This window comes from Gobio gobio (genome assembly GCF_949357685.1).
Source record: "Gobio gobio genome assembly, chromosome: 19".
Classification (NCBI taxonomy): Eukaryota; Metazoa; Chordata; class Actinopteri; order Cypriniformes; family Gobionidae; genus Gobio; species Gobio gobio.
This window is the reverse complement of record NC_137112.1, coordinates 10,850,968-10,867,830: the sequence shown is the minus strand read 5'-3', so window position 1 is coordinate 10,867,830 and position 16,863 is coordinate 10,850,968. Positions and strand designations below refer to the sequence as shown.

At 38.6% G+C, this 16,863-nt stretch overlaps 1 protein-coding gene across 2 annotated transcripts; it reads right to left on the bottom strand.

The window, feature by feature from the left end:
* Positions 1-597: 597 nt before the first annotated feature.
* On the bottom strand, positions 598-15,736 carry pmela (premelanosome protein a). Of its 2 annotated transcripts, none has more exons than XM_079844494.1 (12): positions 15,599-15,736; positions 14,194-14,289; positions 10,580-10,726; positions 10,242-10,382; positions 8,428-8,589; positions 7,677-7,997; positions 6,662-7,540; positions 6,390-6,557; positions 4,463-4,565; positions 2,851-3,059; positions 2,665-2,758; positions 598-2,549 (listed from the first exon to the last, which is right to left on the bottom strand). In XM_079844494.1, exons 1-12 carry the CDS (start codon positions 15,666-15,668, stop codon positions 2,399-2,401), a joined length of 2,541 nt encoding a protein of 846 aa, XP_079700620.1. In that variant the 5' UTR covers positions 15,669-15,736; the 3' UTR covers positions 598-2,398. The 2 variants fall into 2 exon arrangements, with proteins under 2 accessions (XP_079700620.1, XP_079700621.1); XM_079844495.1 differs by having other exon boundaries at positions 600-2,549; positions 2,665-2,752.
* Positions 15,737-16,863: the final 1,127 nt, after the last annotated feature.

Sequence of the window (16,863 nt, the reverse complement as noted above, 5' to 3'; positions counted from 1 at the left end):
GGCGTCCATATTTTTTTATGACCTACGGTTGTGGAGCAGCTATGCTCAAACAAGGACCAATCAAATTATCAGGGCGGGCTTTATACGATGATGGACAGATGATCAACAGTAACGTAATCATGCACGTCACCAAAGAGCGCTTGGGTCGAATTCGTTCTAATCCTAAACGGTGAACTTGTTCGTATATGCATTCATCTTTACTATTTCTCTCAAAAATGATGATCGTGTTGGTAAGTACTCCATGTATCCTTGAATTCTTTTTACAACACCGGCAAAGATAGTTTACACTCTTCTACTTCTCCCAGGGTGCGTGCAGTTGAGTTTTGTCGATAAGTATGCGCTCCGTTGCTCTGATTGGTTGTAGGTCTATCCAATTGAGTGCAGAGGCATTTTCTTTCCTGGTTCGGTTGAAACACGCCTCATAATCACAGCCCAATGGAGCAGTATCACACTCATCTTCTGACTATAATCTGAGTATGACGACATCAGGCTAACAATATGCACAAACACTGACCAAACATGGGTGTCACCAACAATCAAGAAATAACCTCACATGAGTGACAGACAATTTTAAACAGAACCAGACAAAAACCCAAGAATAGACTCAAAATGTTTTTATTTAGGGCTGATAAGTCATTAGTGTGGCCATGATCCATTATAAATAACACATCAGACATCTTGGGTCGATATCAAACAACACATGGTATGTTGAAAATGCAAATGACAATATAAGTGTATTATAATAATGGCATACTAGTTCTACAAAGGTAATTGGGAAAAATACATAATGTTTTTAATTATTAATAGTTAAATGTTAATATCAATTTACTTCATAAAGCTTCTTAATGTTGTATAAATGCTGAACATGAGCAAAGGTTTTCTCAGATTAATAGATTATTTGATGAACAGCTGACAATGAGTAGTCCTCATGAAATCAAAATCAACCTTATTTACTTTGTTAGCAAATATTACTGGTCTTAGGGTGAACAATTAATCTGTGCAAGTTAATACACAGAAATTGTTTGCCATGGTAATCTTTAATCAAAATCTGAAAAGTAACTTCCGGTCTGGAATGGCGTTCCCTTTCCGATGACACTTGGGTTTGAATATCCTTAACCACTCCTCTCCTATGAGCGAGAGATGGAGAGGAGGAGCGCTGAAGTAAAACCCCGCCCTCTATTCAATATCCGTTTCACTTGGAAATACGTCACAGCACTGAAATAAAATCAGTTGCAACTTCCGGTTCACTGGGACTTATACTGTCATAGACCTATGTTTGGTCTTGTTTCAAAGAAGACACTGTAAATAAAATGTACTGTACTAAAAAATATATATTTTAAATAAAATATACATTTTACTCTAAAATGACTATAAAATCAAAGCCATATCTAACCAAGTTGTGTTCCAAATTTGAAGTTATTAGGCGCTGTACCAAAATAGCCACATCCCATTATTTAAAAAAAAAATTTAAGCATTCTTCTGTGACAAATAAATACATTTATGTCCAAATATGGAACCCTGAGACCTTTCCGATGATATGTGTTTTGTCCAGATTAGAAAAGGTTTTGATTCTAGAGTAGTCAAAAGCAATTTTGTAATATGAAACCTGACACCGCCTACTAGGGGAGGAGCCTGCAAAAAACCTGTTTCCATGGTAACGCAATGTCCAATTTCAAAACCAGGATGAATTTTGAGTTCGTAAGCTTTCCAATGATACCTAATTTAAGATGATTGCTAAAATATGTGATATTAAAAAAAGGCAAAAAGCGGTGACAGTCAAGGGGTAAAACGAGACAATATTCCTATCAAGCAGATTACATGGGTTGATTATAGAATGAGGATACATTTACAGTCCCAATAATAATGGAAGAGACTCCCGCCTTATTATCCACATTCCTGTTAGGTAAAGGGAGAGCGTACTTTGGTTTCTGTTAGAGTGTAGATTAGTTTGGGCGTCTGAAGTCTTTTCTTTTAATTGCTTGCTTGTTATTGTAGTTGGTTATGAGCAAGTTAGCCTTGTATTGTATGTATTAAACCACCTTACCATTAAAAAAAAAAACCACCCTCTGTAAATAATGTAAGTAAACTATTGGTTTCGCATAGCCTTTTGTACTGCACTTAAAGTATATTTTTAATAGTGAGTGATAGAACCTCTTGATTGACACCTGAGGTTGTAGGGGTGTAAGTCAGATCATTGCAGCCCAAGAGAAGCTAGCCAACTGTTTTTATGACGACATACACACCATAAAGTACTCTTTAATTATGCTGCAATAGTGTGAGGCATGTTACATACAAAATATTTGTTATTACAGTACAATGAGGCCCTCATTGTTTATATTTAATTCTCGTGTTGAGAGACAATGTAATATGCCTTTAAGCAGGGTTAAGTGGGCCGCTGTCACACCACTCGTCCCAGCAGGAGTGGACGGCTCTCTGCAGTGGATCTCCGGCTCAGAAGGTTCCACAGCATTAAAGGCACAGAGCTTCTTCCAGAACCGAAACCGCCGCTGGTATTATCTTCTGTCAGTGGACGGTACTCCTTATACCGCCTGCATAAAAACATACTTGAAGGGTTACTGTCGTATAGCATTATTTCATTTTTAATTAGGCAGCAATAACATATTCTAAATATTTATTTTGATGAAATGCGTATTGGTGTCTTACTTGTATGTAAAAGCAATGGCCCCCACAGCGCAAATAAAAAACAGGACTCCCAGTATTGCTCCAGCCGTGTTCCTTGGTGAATTTGTGTCTGCGGCTTTAACAAAATAAGTTGTGAGGTTCTAGGGCAGGTTTAGAAAAAGAAATGCTTATGGTTTTAGACACGCTTTGAATTGATATGACACTTGCCTATAGCCACACTGAGCATTGCACTGGTTACAGCCAGGCTGACGTCATTGGTCAGAGACACATTGATACAGAAAGTGCCAGAGTTGTTGAAAAACTGTCGCAGCACTATCTGACACTCAGGGGTTGGAGTCACGTCATTACACTGCAGGCTCTGAACAGGACTTATGCAGTCAGCGTCAGACACCACGGTGCACACTTGACTAGGCAGGCTGAAGAACAAATATAACAAAAATGACTTCATTAATATTTCATGTTCGACCACTGTCATCATTATTACCAGTTTAAAGTCAACAGGAAATCAAAACGGACAATTCTTGTTTTAAATTGTATTATTCTTTGAATATACTTGTTTTTTATTTATTTATTCATGTGCCCTCATAATCTTCCCCTCCTTGTCTTCTCTGATGATGTGTTTACTGGTGTGAGGGGCGGGGCAACCTGTTACTCACATGAGATCCACCAATAGAGACAGAGCAACACTCGTCATAATCTGAAAACCACGCCCACCGCTCAATCCAACGCTCTCCATTGACTTTGCATTGCGTGAGGCTACCTTCTTGACATTCCGAACAAAAAACAGAACAATATCTAAAAGCTGATATGTGACAAAGTGTACAGCAAACAAGCTAAAAAACACAGAACCAAAAACCCAGACGTTTTTAAAAGCTGTTGACCCAAAAAACAGGATACAGGCAATTGAGACAGAGCGCGGCATATTACATGCTGGGCATAACTACGCCCACTGGAAGGGAACGTAATCAGCGACAGGAAATATAATATACTGTATAAAACTGACATTTGGATATTTGACTCAACAGTTACAAAATGTTTACAGCACACGTAGGCATACTGAGTGTAAGGATCCCAAAAGATACCCATTCTTCCCGCTGATGCTTCACGTCTTATTGCCTGTTTCCACTTTTGTCTCCTTAAACGCTCGTTTTTTTGGGTCGACAGCTTATAAAAACTTAGTTCTGTTTTTTTTAGCTTGTTTGCTGTACACCTTGTAACATAGCAGCTTTTAGACATTGTTCTGTTTTTTGTTAAAAGTCCAAAATGACAAGGAGGCAGCCTCACGCAATGCAAAGTCAATGGAGAGTGTTGGATTTTTTTGGGGTCTGGACCAAACAAACTAATCAAACCGAACTATAAGTGTGAACACACCGTTAGTGTGATCTGTGGGGGTCCTAATTCCACGGTATAGTGACGGCGACGCTATACCGTAACAAGCACTATCCATCAGATAAGATGTTGAACTGAGGTTTTGACTCTGTGGTCATTAAAAAAAAGTATGTTTCGTAGAGTAGGGGTGTAACCTGTAACCCCGGGGCCCTGGACAAATTCCCTCCATTGGCCTTGATCAATCATGGCCTCCTAATAATCTCCATCCTATAATTGGCTCTATCACTCACTATCCTTTCCACCTATGGCTAGTGTGTGGTACATAGTAAAACACTAAATGCCTCATTCATTCATTCATTCCTTCAAAAAGGAAGAAAAGACTATTGCAACTTCAGTTTCACGCTGACTTTAAGACTATTATAACAGCTTTGAACAGTAAAGTCGATATACAGTCTAAAAACTAAAATAAATACAGTGAATGGATATTTACCTTCCCTGACAGGTGACTGTGAGATCCACAGCATTTTGCTCCAACTCTGTGGCCATGATCACCACATTATTCACCTCCACAATCTCAACACTCTCTATTCCCTCTGAAGGGGGGAAACATAGATGTAGACAATATTAAACACATTTGTAGACAGGCTGTTTTGATGGTTTTACACAGCCTGATTTAAATTTACACAACGGTCTAGACACTAAAGTTGAGGTAGAAGTGGGTAACACTTTATTTTAAGGTGACGTATTGCAAGTTACTACATGTACTTACTAGGGCTGCACGATTTGGGGAAAATATCTAATTGCGATTATTCTGGTTAAAATTGCGATTGCGATTATTATTATTTTTGTATTTTTACAAATGAAAAGTGTGTATATAAAATGTTTAGTTTATATATTAATATGGCTAATAATAATAATAATGATTATTATTATTGATTAATAAAAATAAGAAATATTACTATTACAATAACATTTTCTTTATTTAAAATTTAAAATAGCATTTAGGAATAAATATAACACTATAATAATAATAATTATAATTATATTTTACTAGAAAACTTATTTTACAAAAAAAAAAATTGGGTTACCTGTTAATATGTAGACAGCCTACGACTAAAAATCATTAGAAAGGTCTATGGGTTTATTGTAAAAAAATATATTTTTTATCTGTGATATCAATTTCTTAAAGTCTATGTCTTTAATATGAAATATGAGCCTCTTATGCATCCACTGAGGGGATTAAAACTCCCTTACATTGAAGAAAAACGTATGGATTGTCAAACTTTTGGGTAGAAAATAATAATAATAAAAAACTTCTAAATAAATGTATAATTCATACTGAAAGCCAGAGGGCGCCCTCGAGCGGAAACTCCACATTTGCCTCAGAAGAAGTAATCGTTCATTTTCAGGAAATCCCTTCCCTATGGGAAATCCCTAAAGTGTAGCTTGCACTGTAGGCTGAATAAAACGAAGATAGAAACGCTTTGACTGATTAATAATAAACATGAAGATAATACTTCTGCGACAAGATATGGTGTATTTGAGTTCTTCAAGCCTTCTCTGTTATTTTCATAATAATAAAGTATGTAGTGCTGATTGACATTCTGTGATAAGAAGCCACATCAGCTCGACTGACTATATGAAGTGAGTTAAAACGTGTTTTGTTGGACAACAGGTTTATGAACGCTTCACATTACTAGTTTGTGAAGATATTTGACGAGTGTTGTTTTTTCAAACGCACGTTATAAGCGACTCAAACTCGCAGTGCTTTCAGACGGAGCAGCGTTTATTACTGATCACAGAGCCGCTCTTCACTGACACGCTGGGCATTTATTTATTTTATAAAAATCGCAGCCTTTGCGCTTTCGTAATCGCACATATCCCAAATCTCAATTGCGGTTCGATATCGATTAATCGTGCAGCCCTAGTACTTACTATAGTGTAGCAATGACAGTAAATTATGCATAATTACAAGTAACCCTAAACCAAACCAAATGGTACTGCATCCATTGTAATCCACACTGTACGAAAAAATATCTAGTATAGATAATATTCCGTATTCATTTTACGAAGAAAGTGTAACGTCTCTCACAGTTACAGAGCCGTGTGGAGTACTTTTATAATGGATGGATGCACTTTTTTGGGCTTCAAATTTTGGGCTCCCATTCACTGCCATTATAAAGCTTGGATTAGCCAGGGCTTTTTAAATACAATTCTGATTGTATTCGTCTGAAAGAAGAATGTCATATACACTTAGGATGGCTTGAGGGACAGTACATTTTTGGGTGAACTATCCCTTTAAGCCAGGCCAGTAATGCTGAAGTGAAGCACGTTTTCTCTTTGGGAACAATGATGCCCAAAAGATTCATTTTCAGATGTGATAGTATTGTTTAGTGATAAAAAAAAAAAGTACTCACGAATAACTGTAAGAGTTGTAGAGAAGGAGCCATAACGATAAATCATACAGTTTGTTTCTGTTGGCATTTCTGGTGCTTGTCGCTTTGCAATGACTAGAGCTGCCTGTGCTGCTTCAGTTCCTGCCACCAGTTCAGCTTCTAATGTTGCCTCAGGTATGCTAGTTACACCTGCAATTAAAGCACCAATGGAAAGATATTAAATATACAACTCAATTTATTATTTATGGACTTTTTTATAAAGTTATGTTCATCATCTATTTAAAGTTTTTCACCAGCGATGGCGTCGGTTGCCTCGCTGACTCCAGCAGCAGCTGCATTAACTGCCTCTATGTCTTCCGTTGCAGGGATAACAGATGCTACGACATCAGTGGCCACTGCCTCAGGGGTGATGATGATTGTTGCATCACCAGTCGGTGCCACTGTTCCAATGACTGTCTGAACAGAGGTTGTGTCAGCTGCAGCAGCAGGGGCTTCTGGGAGAACTGTGGCTACCAGATTAACATCAGCAGCAGGGGCTTCTGGGAGAACTGTGGCAGCCAGATTGATATCAGCAGCAGGGGCTTCTGGGAGAACTGTGGCTACCAGATTAACATCAGCAGCAGGGGCTTCTGGGAGAACTGTGGCAGCCAGATTAACATCAGCAGCAGGGGCTTCTGGGAGAACTGTGGCAGCCAGATTAACATCAGCAGCAGGGGCTTCTGGGAGAACTGTGGCAGCCAGATTAACATCAGCAGCAGGGGCTTCTGGGAGAACTGTGGCAGCCAGATTAACATCAGCAGCAGGGGCTTCTGGGAGAACTGTGGCAGCCAGATTAACATCAGCAGCAGGGGCTTCTGGGAGAACTGTGGCAGCCAGATTAACATCAGCAGCAGGGGCTTCTGGGAGAACTGTGGCTGCCAGATTGACATCAGCCACAGGAAGTTCTGTCGCAGGTTCAGCCTCAACAGATGCAGATGTGGCTAACATAACTGCCACAGCTGTGTCTGCAGCAACAGTGGGTTCTTCCTGAGCAACATTATCTAATTCTGCTATGTCAGTTGCCGCCACTGCCAAATCGTTGGCAGCTACAGTGACATCAGCTGCTACTGGAATGACATCAGCAGGCTGAGGAGAAACAGTCAGCACAATGCTTTCCACTGCTGTAGTATCATCTGGCAAAAAGGAAAAGGCACCAACTGATGAACAGGCCTACTTTGGATTTAAGTGGGAATGTCATTCTAAAATCTCTTTAAAACACTTTTTGGACCAACAACTGTCTTTGAAATGACATGAAATATGAAATTCTACCTGTGGCAGGAACAGGAGGAACAACAGTGGCGGCTGGAGTTGGACTGAGCTGACAACCACTGGAGATGGCTGCCATCAAAACCACCTGTGGCCTGAAGGAACCAGTTGAAAGGTATGTGTGGGTAATGGTGGTTTCTCGAGAGATGAGAGTTCCACTATTGTCACCGAAATCCCAGTTGAAGCTGACGTCTGATCCACTGAGATACTGGCTCGGGTCGTGCAAATTAACGCTAAAGGACACAGCTCTGTTCTGGATAAAGCTTTGGTCCCCCTGGTTTATGTCACCAACCTGAGATAATGTCACTGCGAAAGGAATCTGGTCTAGAGAAGAAGAGGACATTTCATTAGGGGCTTGCAGGAATACGCTCAGTGAATGACAACATTGGTTTCCTCTCCAGTTCAGTCCTATGCAGTGGTTTAACACCACATATTCTCTTAACTTACTACAGCATCAGGTAAACAAAGTACTGAGAAGATAAGAGGATCCCTACAAAATATAAAAAGCTCTTTATCGACATCTAGAAGAATCTTCATGGATCCATTCCATTCTTTATAGTGTAAAAATGTTCTTTAGATTATATAAATGTTCTTCACGCTAAGAACAAAATGGTTATTTTTAAGAACTGATCACTGAAAGGTTCTTTGGGGAACCAAAAATGGTTCTTCTATGGCATTTCTGCGTAAAAACACCTTTAGGAATCTTTCATTTTAAAAGCGTAGAATATAAATGTGCAGTTTTCAAACTACTCACCAGTAATGGAGAACTGGGTAGATGCATAACCAAGAGGAATGAACTTGTCTCTGCCACGGCAGTGATAAATGACCACTTCCATGGAATAAGAACCAAGAGGGACATTATCAGTTTCAATGGTCAGAAGAGAGGAAGGACCATCAGCCACCTGCCAATATTTTCCTGAAAGAGAAACAATGAAAACAATTTTATAAACCAACAATCGACCAACCAAAAAACAAATGTGTTGAATTTACTTAAAATAAACACTATATTGCCAAAGGTTTTGGGACGCCTGCTTTTACATTCACATGAACTTTAATGACATTAATCCGTAGGGTGTAAAATGGAGTTGGCCCACCCTTTGCAGCTATAACAGCTTCAACTCTTCTGGGAAGGCTTTCCACAAGGTTTAGGAGTGTGTTTATGGGAATTTTTGACCATTCTTCTAGAAGCGCATTTGTGAGGTCAGGCACTGATGTTGGACGAGAAGGCCTGGCTCGCAGTCTCCGCTCTAATTCATCCCAAAGTTGTTCTATCGGGTTGAGGTCAGGACTCTGTGCAGGCCAGTCAAGTTCCTTCCTCTACACCAAACTCACTCATCCATGTTTTTATGGACCGACGCTTTATGCACTGGTGCGTAGTCATGTTGGAACAGGAAGGGGCCATCCCCAAACTGTTCCCACAAAGTTGAGAGCATGAAATTGTCCAAAATGTCTTGGTATGCTGACGTATTAAGAGTTCCTTTCACTGGAACTAAACCCAACCCCTGAAAAACAACCCCACATCATAATCCCCCCTCCACCAAACTGTACACTTGGCACAATGCAGTCAGGCAAGTACCGTTCTCCTGGCAACCGCCAAACCCAGACTCGTCCATCAGATTGCCAGACAGAGAAGCGTGATTGGTCACTCCAGAGAATACGTCTCCACTGCTCTAGAGTCCAGTGGCGGCGGGTTTTACACCACTGCATCCCACTCTTTGCATTGCACTTGGTGATGTGAGGCTTGGATGAGCTGCTCGGCCATGGAAACCCATTCCATGGAGCTCTCTACACACTGAAGTTTGGAGGTCTGTAGCTATTGACTCTGCAGAAAGTTCTGCGCACTGTGCGCCTCAGCATGCGCTGACCCCGCTCAGGTATTTTACGTGGCCTAACACTTCATGGCTGAGTTGCTGTTGTACACAATAGCTTCCACTTTGTTATAACACCACTAACAGTTGACAGTGGAATATTTAGTAGTGAGGAAATGTCACGAATGGACTTATTGCACAGGTGGCAACCTATCACGGTACCACGCTTGAGTTCACTGAGCTCCTGAGAGCGGCCCATTCTTTTACAAATGTTTGTAGAAGCCTCTGCATGCCTAGTGCTTGATTTTATACACCTGTGGCAATGGAAGTGATTGGAACACCTGAATTCAATGATTTGGAGGGGTGTCCCAATACTTTTGGCAATATAGTATACATGCAGCATTTTTGCAACACACTTTTTAAGTAACTTCGATCAATTTGATTAAAAATTTACAGGAAAACCTTTATGTGTACTTAAATATAAGAGTTCACTAAACATTTTTTTGTTAAAAAATAATTAACACAATAGAATCTAAGAAATTGCACGTTGTGTTAACTTAACATTTACTCTAATTTTCATTTAAAAAATATAATGAATTGAGTTGAACTTAAAATTTTGATTTGATCTTGAGCTATTGAATAAAACTGTTGTACAAGCCCCTAATTCTAACTCAAAAGTCTTCATAGGTTGTTGATCCAGGACTGTCCTCGTTAATCCATCTCTACACTATGTTTGTATATTGTGTTTAAACGTGCTTACCCCACGTCTTCCATACATAGATGAATCGGGGCTTTTTGTTAGAGATCTTAGTGAAGGGTGTCCTGTCAGGAAAGACACCTGTCCATTCTTGAGAGATGTTAGACTCGGGATATACAGTCTGGCCCATAGTATATGATGTTCCTAAAAGACAAATTTAATTCCTTTTAGGTGTAGATTTATAAATATACAAATTCACAACATATTCCTAAAACAGGAATTAAGAATCACATTGCAGCACTTATCTCTTCTATATTTTCACAATTTTGATCTAAGGTAGTGCAAGAATGAAATATTATATAGTGTATATGTATCGTATTAAGGAAGCTTGGATAACTAACCATTAATGGTACAGTTTCTCGCCCACACCACCTGTCCATCAGGAAGTACTGTCTGGTTCTGAGGGAAACCAACATCAATGTTGAAAGTGGCTTTAGCTCCTGTCAGTGTTGGAGAATCACTTCTGACTTTAAATGTCACCTCTCCGCCTAGGACAAAAAAAAGACACAATTTAAAAGAAAGGTAGCAGGTAGCGGAGAGTGTATGGGAACAGTTGCAACATTGAGTTTTTCAGAGACTGTTTGTATGGAAAGCCAACATTTTAATACAATATACCCACATATGTCAGCTACCCATCCACACTGCTGCAAAAAGTGTACATATGATAATATTTGTACCATTTATACTTGAATAGACAAAGTCAAATGTTGCAACTGACCCCATAACAGGGGACGATTGCAACAGTTCACAGGGGCTTTTGCAACATTCATTAAATGTAATAAAATCATTTCTAATTTATTTATTTTACCAGTGCACAGACAGGGTATTCCCTAAAGACAAAGACTAGTAAAAGAGGGGGAAAAAATCCTATGTCAAAATGTGTTAACATTTTAAGGAGAACGCTATGCAAACACTAGTTTTATATTGCAACTGCTATGACAGCAGGGAATATGCATGGGCATTAATTTGCATTGTTTTAATGTTATGTTTAGTTTTTACCTAAAACCAACCCCATTCAGACGGTAATACACAAATGTCCACATTCAACCATTTCTAAAACAGGGCTGCCAAAGCTCACGCAAATGAACTCTAGAGAGAAGAGCATTTTGCTAAATATATGCACTATATTACGTATTTATTGTATTTTACACTAATATTTGTACTGTAAGTAGTAATATGTAGCAAAATGAATCGATACTGAATCAAGATCAGAATTGATTCGATTAATAATTCTCACTCTAAGCTAAACTCAGAAGTTGGTATCCCTGGATTAAAAGCTTGACATTTTACAGCAGATTTAGTTAAACAACTTCACAGTCATGACCTAAATATGATTTTCAATTACAATAATATACCCTAAAATTCGCCACCCTGGCTCCGAGGATCTCCCGGTTTCGGCTCATTTTGAGTCAGACTCGTGAATTAATTGAATTGTTAACTAAAGACTCACTCTGAGCGAATCATTTGAATCAGTTGTTGACTCGAGAACAGATGTTCGTTTACAGACACCATCTCTGATTTCTTCCGTTTAAAAAAATGAGGAAATACATGTTTTTATGAAATGTTGTGGAGTAAAAAGTACAATATTATACCTTGGAATGTAGTGAAAAATAATAATAATAAAAATAAAAATACTTAAAGCCACAATATGTAATTTTTCGGCGCTAGAGGTCACTTATTCAAAACAAAGGCGTAGCTTGATGATTTCGCAGAGCTTTTTGTCCCAAATGACACACTTCATGTGCACCTTCTTGGTTTCACAAGACCGCTGGGTGTCCCATTCGTCATTTAAGCTTAAAAAAAGGGTGCTCGTGAACGCCCCTTTTGTGGCTGCTATGCACCCTCGATGTGCACTTCAGCTGAGCCCGCAAGTTTGCGAGCTACACAGAGGACTTCTACCCAGCAGTCAAAGTGGCATTACGTCATGAGGACTCAGGGTGCCATTTTGGGACAGGGCCTTCCGCTCATGCGTATGTGGGGTAACGAAGTGATGTTTTATCATATTCAGGGGCGTAAATCGCGGGGGGTTGGGACTCGTGATTTACCCCCCCCCCCCTAAAAAACATTCTGAGTATTGTAAATAATATAATGATATATACTTAAAATAATTGTGAAAGTAGTAAAACAATACAAACGCAAACAGTGCAAAAAAATGTGTTTTAAGTTTAGAAACATTTTGAGGTCCCCCCCCCCTGCCTCACAGTGGTTTGATCCACCGCACACCTAAACTATCCATAGACCGTAAGTACAAAATGTTCTTTATGGTACACATATCCTTGCAAGTATGATTTTGGCTGTATTATTTGTGTCCCCTTCCAAAATTGCTCTTGAGAAATGTTATGTTTATTGCCCCTGATCATATTACACACATTTGATTGTGTTGAAAGTTATGTTGCTACTCTGTGCGTTCGCTCTGCATTTACTTTGAGACACTTGTTGCACACTGCTGTGAGCTAGATCGATATTAGACATGGAAAAACATGGTACTCGCGGTAAACCAAGAAAACCAGATTTAAACAATAAGACTAACTGTGTATAACAATTATTCGTTTTCTGTCGATTAATATATCCAAACCGTTACTCACCTGTCTAATAAAACGCATGATATATTAAAGCGTCTTTGGTGTTTCCATGGTTTCTACAAAATAAAACCAGAAATTGGAGGGTAACGCTGGGATGATGTCATTGATGGGCGATGAACAGAAACGGTCTGTGTCCTGGTTAAAATGGCTTATTTCTCTGGATTTAAACATTCTTGGAAACATTCGGGATAATGTAAGCAAAATAGGATAATGGATAAAGGATGATTAAAGGATAATGTCAACAAAATATAATATTTTTCTAGTGGTTTTTGGATATTTGAATCCAAACATCTTACATGTTGTGCCTTTAAAGCTGCACTATGTAACTTTTCCGTCCACTAGAGGTCACCTATTCAAAACAAAGGCGTAGTTTGATGACGCCACGTTGGAATGCAGAATCTTGGGACATGTGGCCTTCACCTTACAGCTGGATGTTCTGAAACGCCTCTGTGTGTTTTATTCGTTTGATAGCCACTTACACGAGATGTTGGAATCCAGTGTCCCGCCAAAACTATGACCAGCATCGGTGTACAAGCTACATTCTCTACGCCAAAGCCGAAACGGCGGAGTAAAGGCAAAGTTATATTCTACTTGTGTATTTTTGATACTATGAGCAAAATTATCTACGTGTATTTCAATCTTTTTTTTTTTTACCACCCCCCGCTTTTGTGTTGAAATTTCAGCGGTCCAGGTAAAAACCTTTGTGCCCCTCTGTGTCCTGCTCAACGGATGATCTTGGCGCCAGCTTCGTTCCTCCTTTTATAACGTCTACACCGATCAAAAGGCCACGGATGGGAAATATTGCAGATGAAATCAACAACTTTGAAATCAACAACTTTGGATTCCACATACGAGCCTGATATCACTCCAGATGATAGTCAAAAGTAAGTTTATCTTTGTGTTATGCTGTGTGCGTGACTGACTTTAGTGTATAGTACTAATGTGTATGTGCCCTGCTTTCTGTACAGGGTTTGCGAACCCCTCTACAGTGCAGTAAAATACATAGTGTACGAGGAGAACTTGCTGGACCTATTTAGAAAGTGTCCAGTGTGTATGCACACCTGCACCATAAACAAATTCGTGGTTGGAACCTTTGTGTCACAAAACACAACTTTAAAGACAGCATGAAATCAAATTTTACAATTCGAATTTTTATATGTAATATTGCAGTGTTTACCGCAAATGAATTACCTGTGCACTTCATTCATTTTTAAAAATTAATTTAACCTTATAATCTTTAACAAAGTAAAAATACTTTGCTAATGTCCAACACTGCTTATGTTTTAGCCTTTAATATATTTTATAATGCGTGCAAATCACTTAATAATAAACTGAAATAAAGGGTTAATGAAGTTGTGTATGTGCTCAAATACCTTTCCAACAATCTCTGTATCTGGGATCCCCATCCCTCCAGACTGGATACATTTTTGAATTCCATGAACGATAATGTGCAAAGCGTGTTCTGGATTCTAGAAGAATGATGGAAATAAAATTGTGAAGATCATCTCATTTACGAAAGAGCATTAAAATAAGTTTTCAAATGAGTAATTAATAAATGAATTATTATATCCGTGGCAACTCTGTGATTTTTCATTATAGATATTTCACTATTTTTCTTTAGGTATAAGAAGTTCATAAGCTAAAGTAAGTAAATATGGTAGTTCAGTTGCTTAAGGTTGGCTAAAGTTCATAAGGGTTGAAAAGAAAAGGTCTCTAAGATGAAAAAGCATGAGAATGTGAGGGTTGGCAAATAGAGTCACACGACCTCTACAATCCCATTCAATCCTTTTCATGTGACTTTCAGCTGAGGGTACCAGTGTAATCCCCACTGAGCTCTGACGTCTCATTTATCACATTATGTGTCTGTGTATCTAAGTCTACGTTTATCTGAATTATGTGCACATTTCTTGCCTTTACATTTTATTCATTTGGCAGCTGGTTTTATCCAAATCGATATATTTTTAGGAAATCGAAGCCATGACCTGGTGCTTTGCCATCTGACATTATGCACCAACACTATGGGTTATAAAATCAAAGAATGGTCAGTTATCGCTCTAAATGTGAGCCTCGCAACAGGCCTCTTTATAACACTGACCATATTGGCCATTCAAGTACACTGAAAAAAAAAAAGCTGTATAAAATATATAATTTGTAAGTAAATTTCACAAACAGTTACAAAGAAACGGCAGGTGCTGCAATGATTGTTCATTAGAAAAAGGTTACATTGGAGGGCTGATGTATAAAGTTATAAAGATGTACAAATTTGCATTTCTACATCCATTGGCTGTGATCAAATGCCTTGTGACAACTGATTATAAAAAAAATTAATCCATTTCATTTGTGTTTAAAATAATGCAACCAGTTTCCAGTTGAGGATCTAACCCAAATATTTTAGAATACAATGATTTAAAGTAATTTTCACAGCCTCAAGTTGTTCTAAACCTGTATGAGTTTCTTCTGTTGAACACAAAAGACGATATTTTAAAGAATGTTGGCAACCAGACAGTAGCCATTGACTTCCATGGTATTTTTTTTTTCCTACTATGGAAGTCAATGCCACCGTCAACTGTTTAGTCACCAACATTCTTCAAAATATCTTCTTTTGTGTTCCACAGAACAAAGAAACTCATACAGGTTTGGAACAACTTGAGGCGGAGTAAATTATTCATTTTTGGGTGAACAATCCCTTTTTTGACATTTTTGTCCATTCTGTGATTCCTATTAACATTTTCCATCTCACTAATATGTTTTTAGTATATAAAGAAAAGAAATACTCACGTGAAAGTGCTCCTGAGGAGAATGTCAGAATTAGGAAGATGAGAGCCGTCCACATGATCGCTGTATGCATTGATGACTACACCACCACAGAGACCCATGAGAAGTCCTGCACATTCTTCAATACCAGCACCCAAAACCAAACCCCCAACGTATGACATCATGACTCCTCCCACACCCTGAAGTAATCCTACAGAAGAATGTAGTTCAGGAATATTTTACAAATAAATCATTACAATAAGTTTTTGTAACAAGTCTTTCCAAAGAAAAATGTCAAATTGAGCGGGGAGATGATTGCTACACTGGCCTCCAATTGAACATTTTCTAGTGACCGATCATATCTAAATTTTTCAGTTGGCCAAATTGAATTTCTGTGAATTGACGCAATTTAATTCACAGAAATTCAATTTGGCCAACTAAAATATTTTGATGTGATCAGTCACTGGAAAATTTTCAATTGGAGACCTGATTTTATTTTACAGTGTATGTAGCCTCTGTTCCTCAGGGTATTGCTAATTTTATGAAATGGAAAAAATACACATAATAATAAAAATACTTAAGCTTGGGTGTCCCACTTCACCAGGTCCCATTTCACCTCAATTGAATAACATGTAGTGGGTACAACATGCTGTTAAAATTGGGCCTTTTTGAAAAATGTACCAAGTAAAATCTAGGGCTGGTCCGAATATCATTTTTTGAGCTTCAAAGCTTCGGTAGTAATCAACACCGAATATTCGAAGCTTCGGAGGGAGGGGGCTGAACATATTCTTCTCTCTAATAAAGGCAGAAGGTGCGCCTCATGCGGGCAAGGCTTATATGCTCTGAGAACGGACACTGCACTAGTGATACAAAACACACAGATCTGTTACATCCCAGTAACAAGCTCCTATATTTCGCAGTAGATTAATTTAGATTGATAATAATAATGGGTAATAGGCTTGCCGTGATAGGCATAACACCGGTTTAACAGGTATAACACACTTGCCCACCGCGGCACCCCCCCCCCCCCTCATTTTCGATTTTTTTTTATAGTAATAATATAATTTAGTTAAGTTAGAGAACAGACACTTCAAATAAAAACTGAACGTGTCTGCCGAAGTCGCCAGCGAAGTTGTCATTAAGGGGTATTGTTTGTAGAATTTTGAGGAAAATAATTAATTAAATCCATTTTGGAATAAGGCTGTTGCACAGTAAACATTAATCAACATTCTCGTGTTACGCAGCACGTTTGAGCTTCAACAAGAACCAATGAGGTTCATTCTCATGTT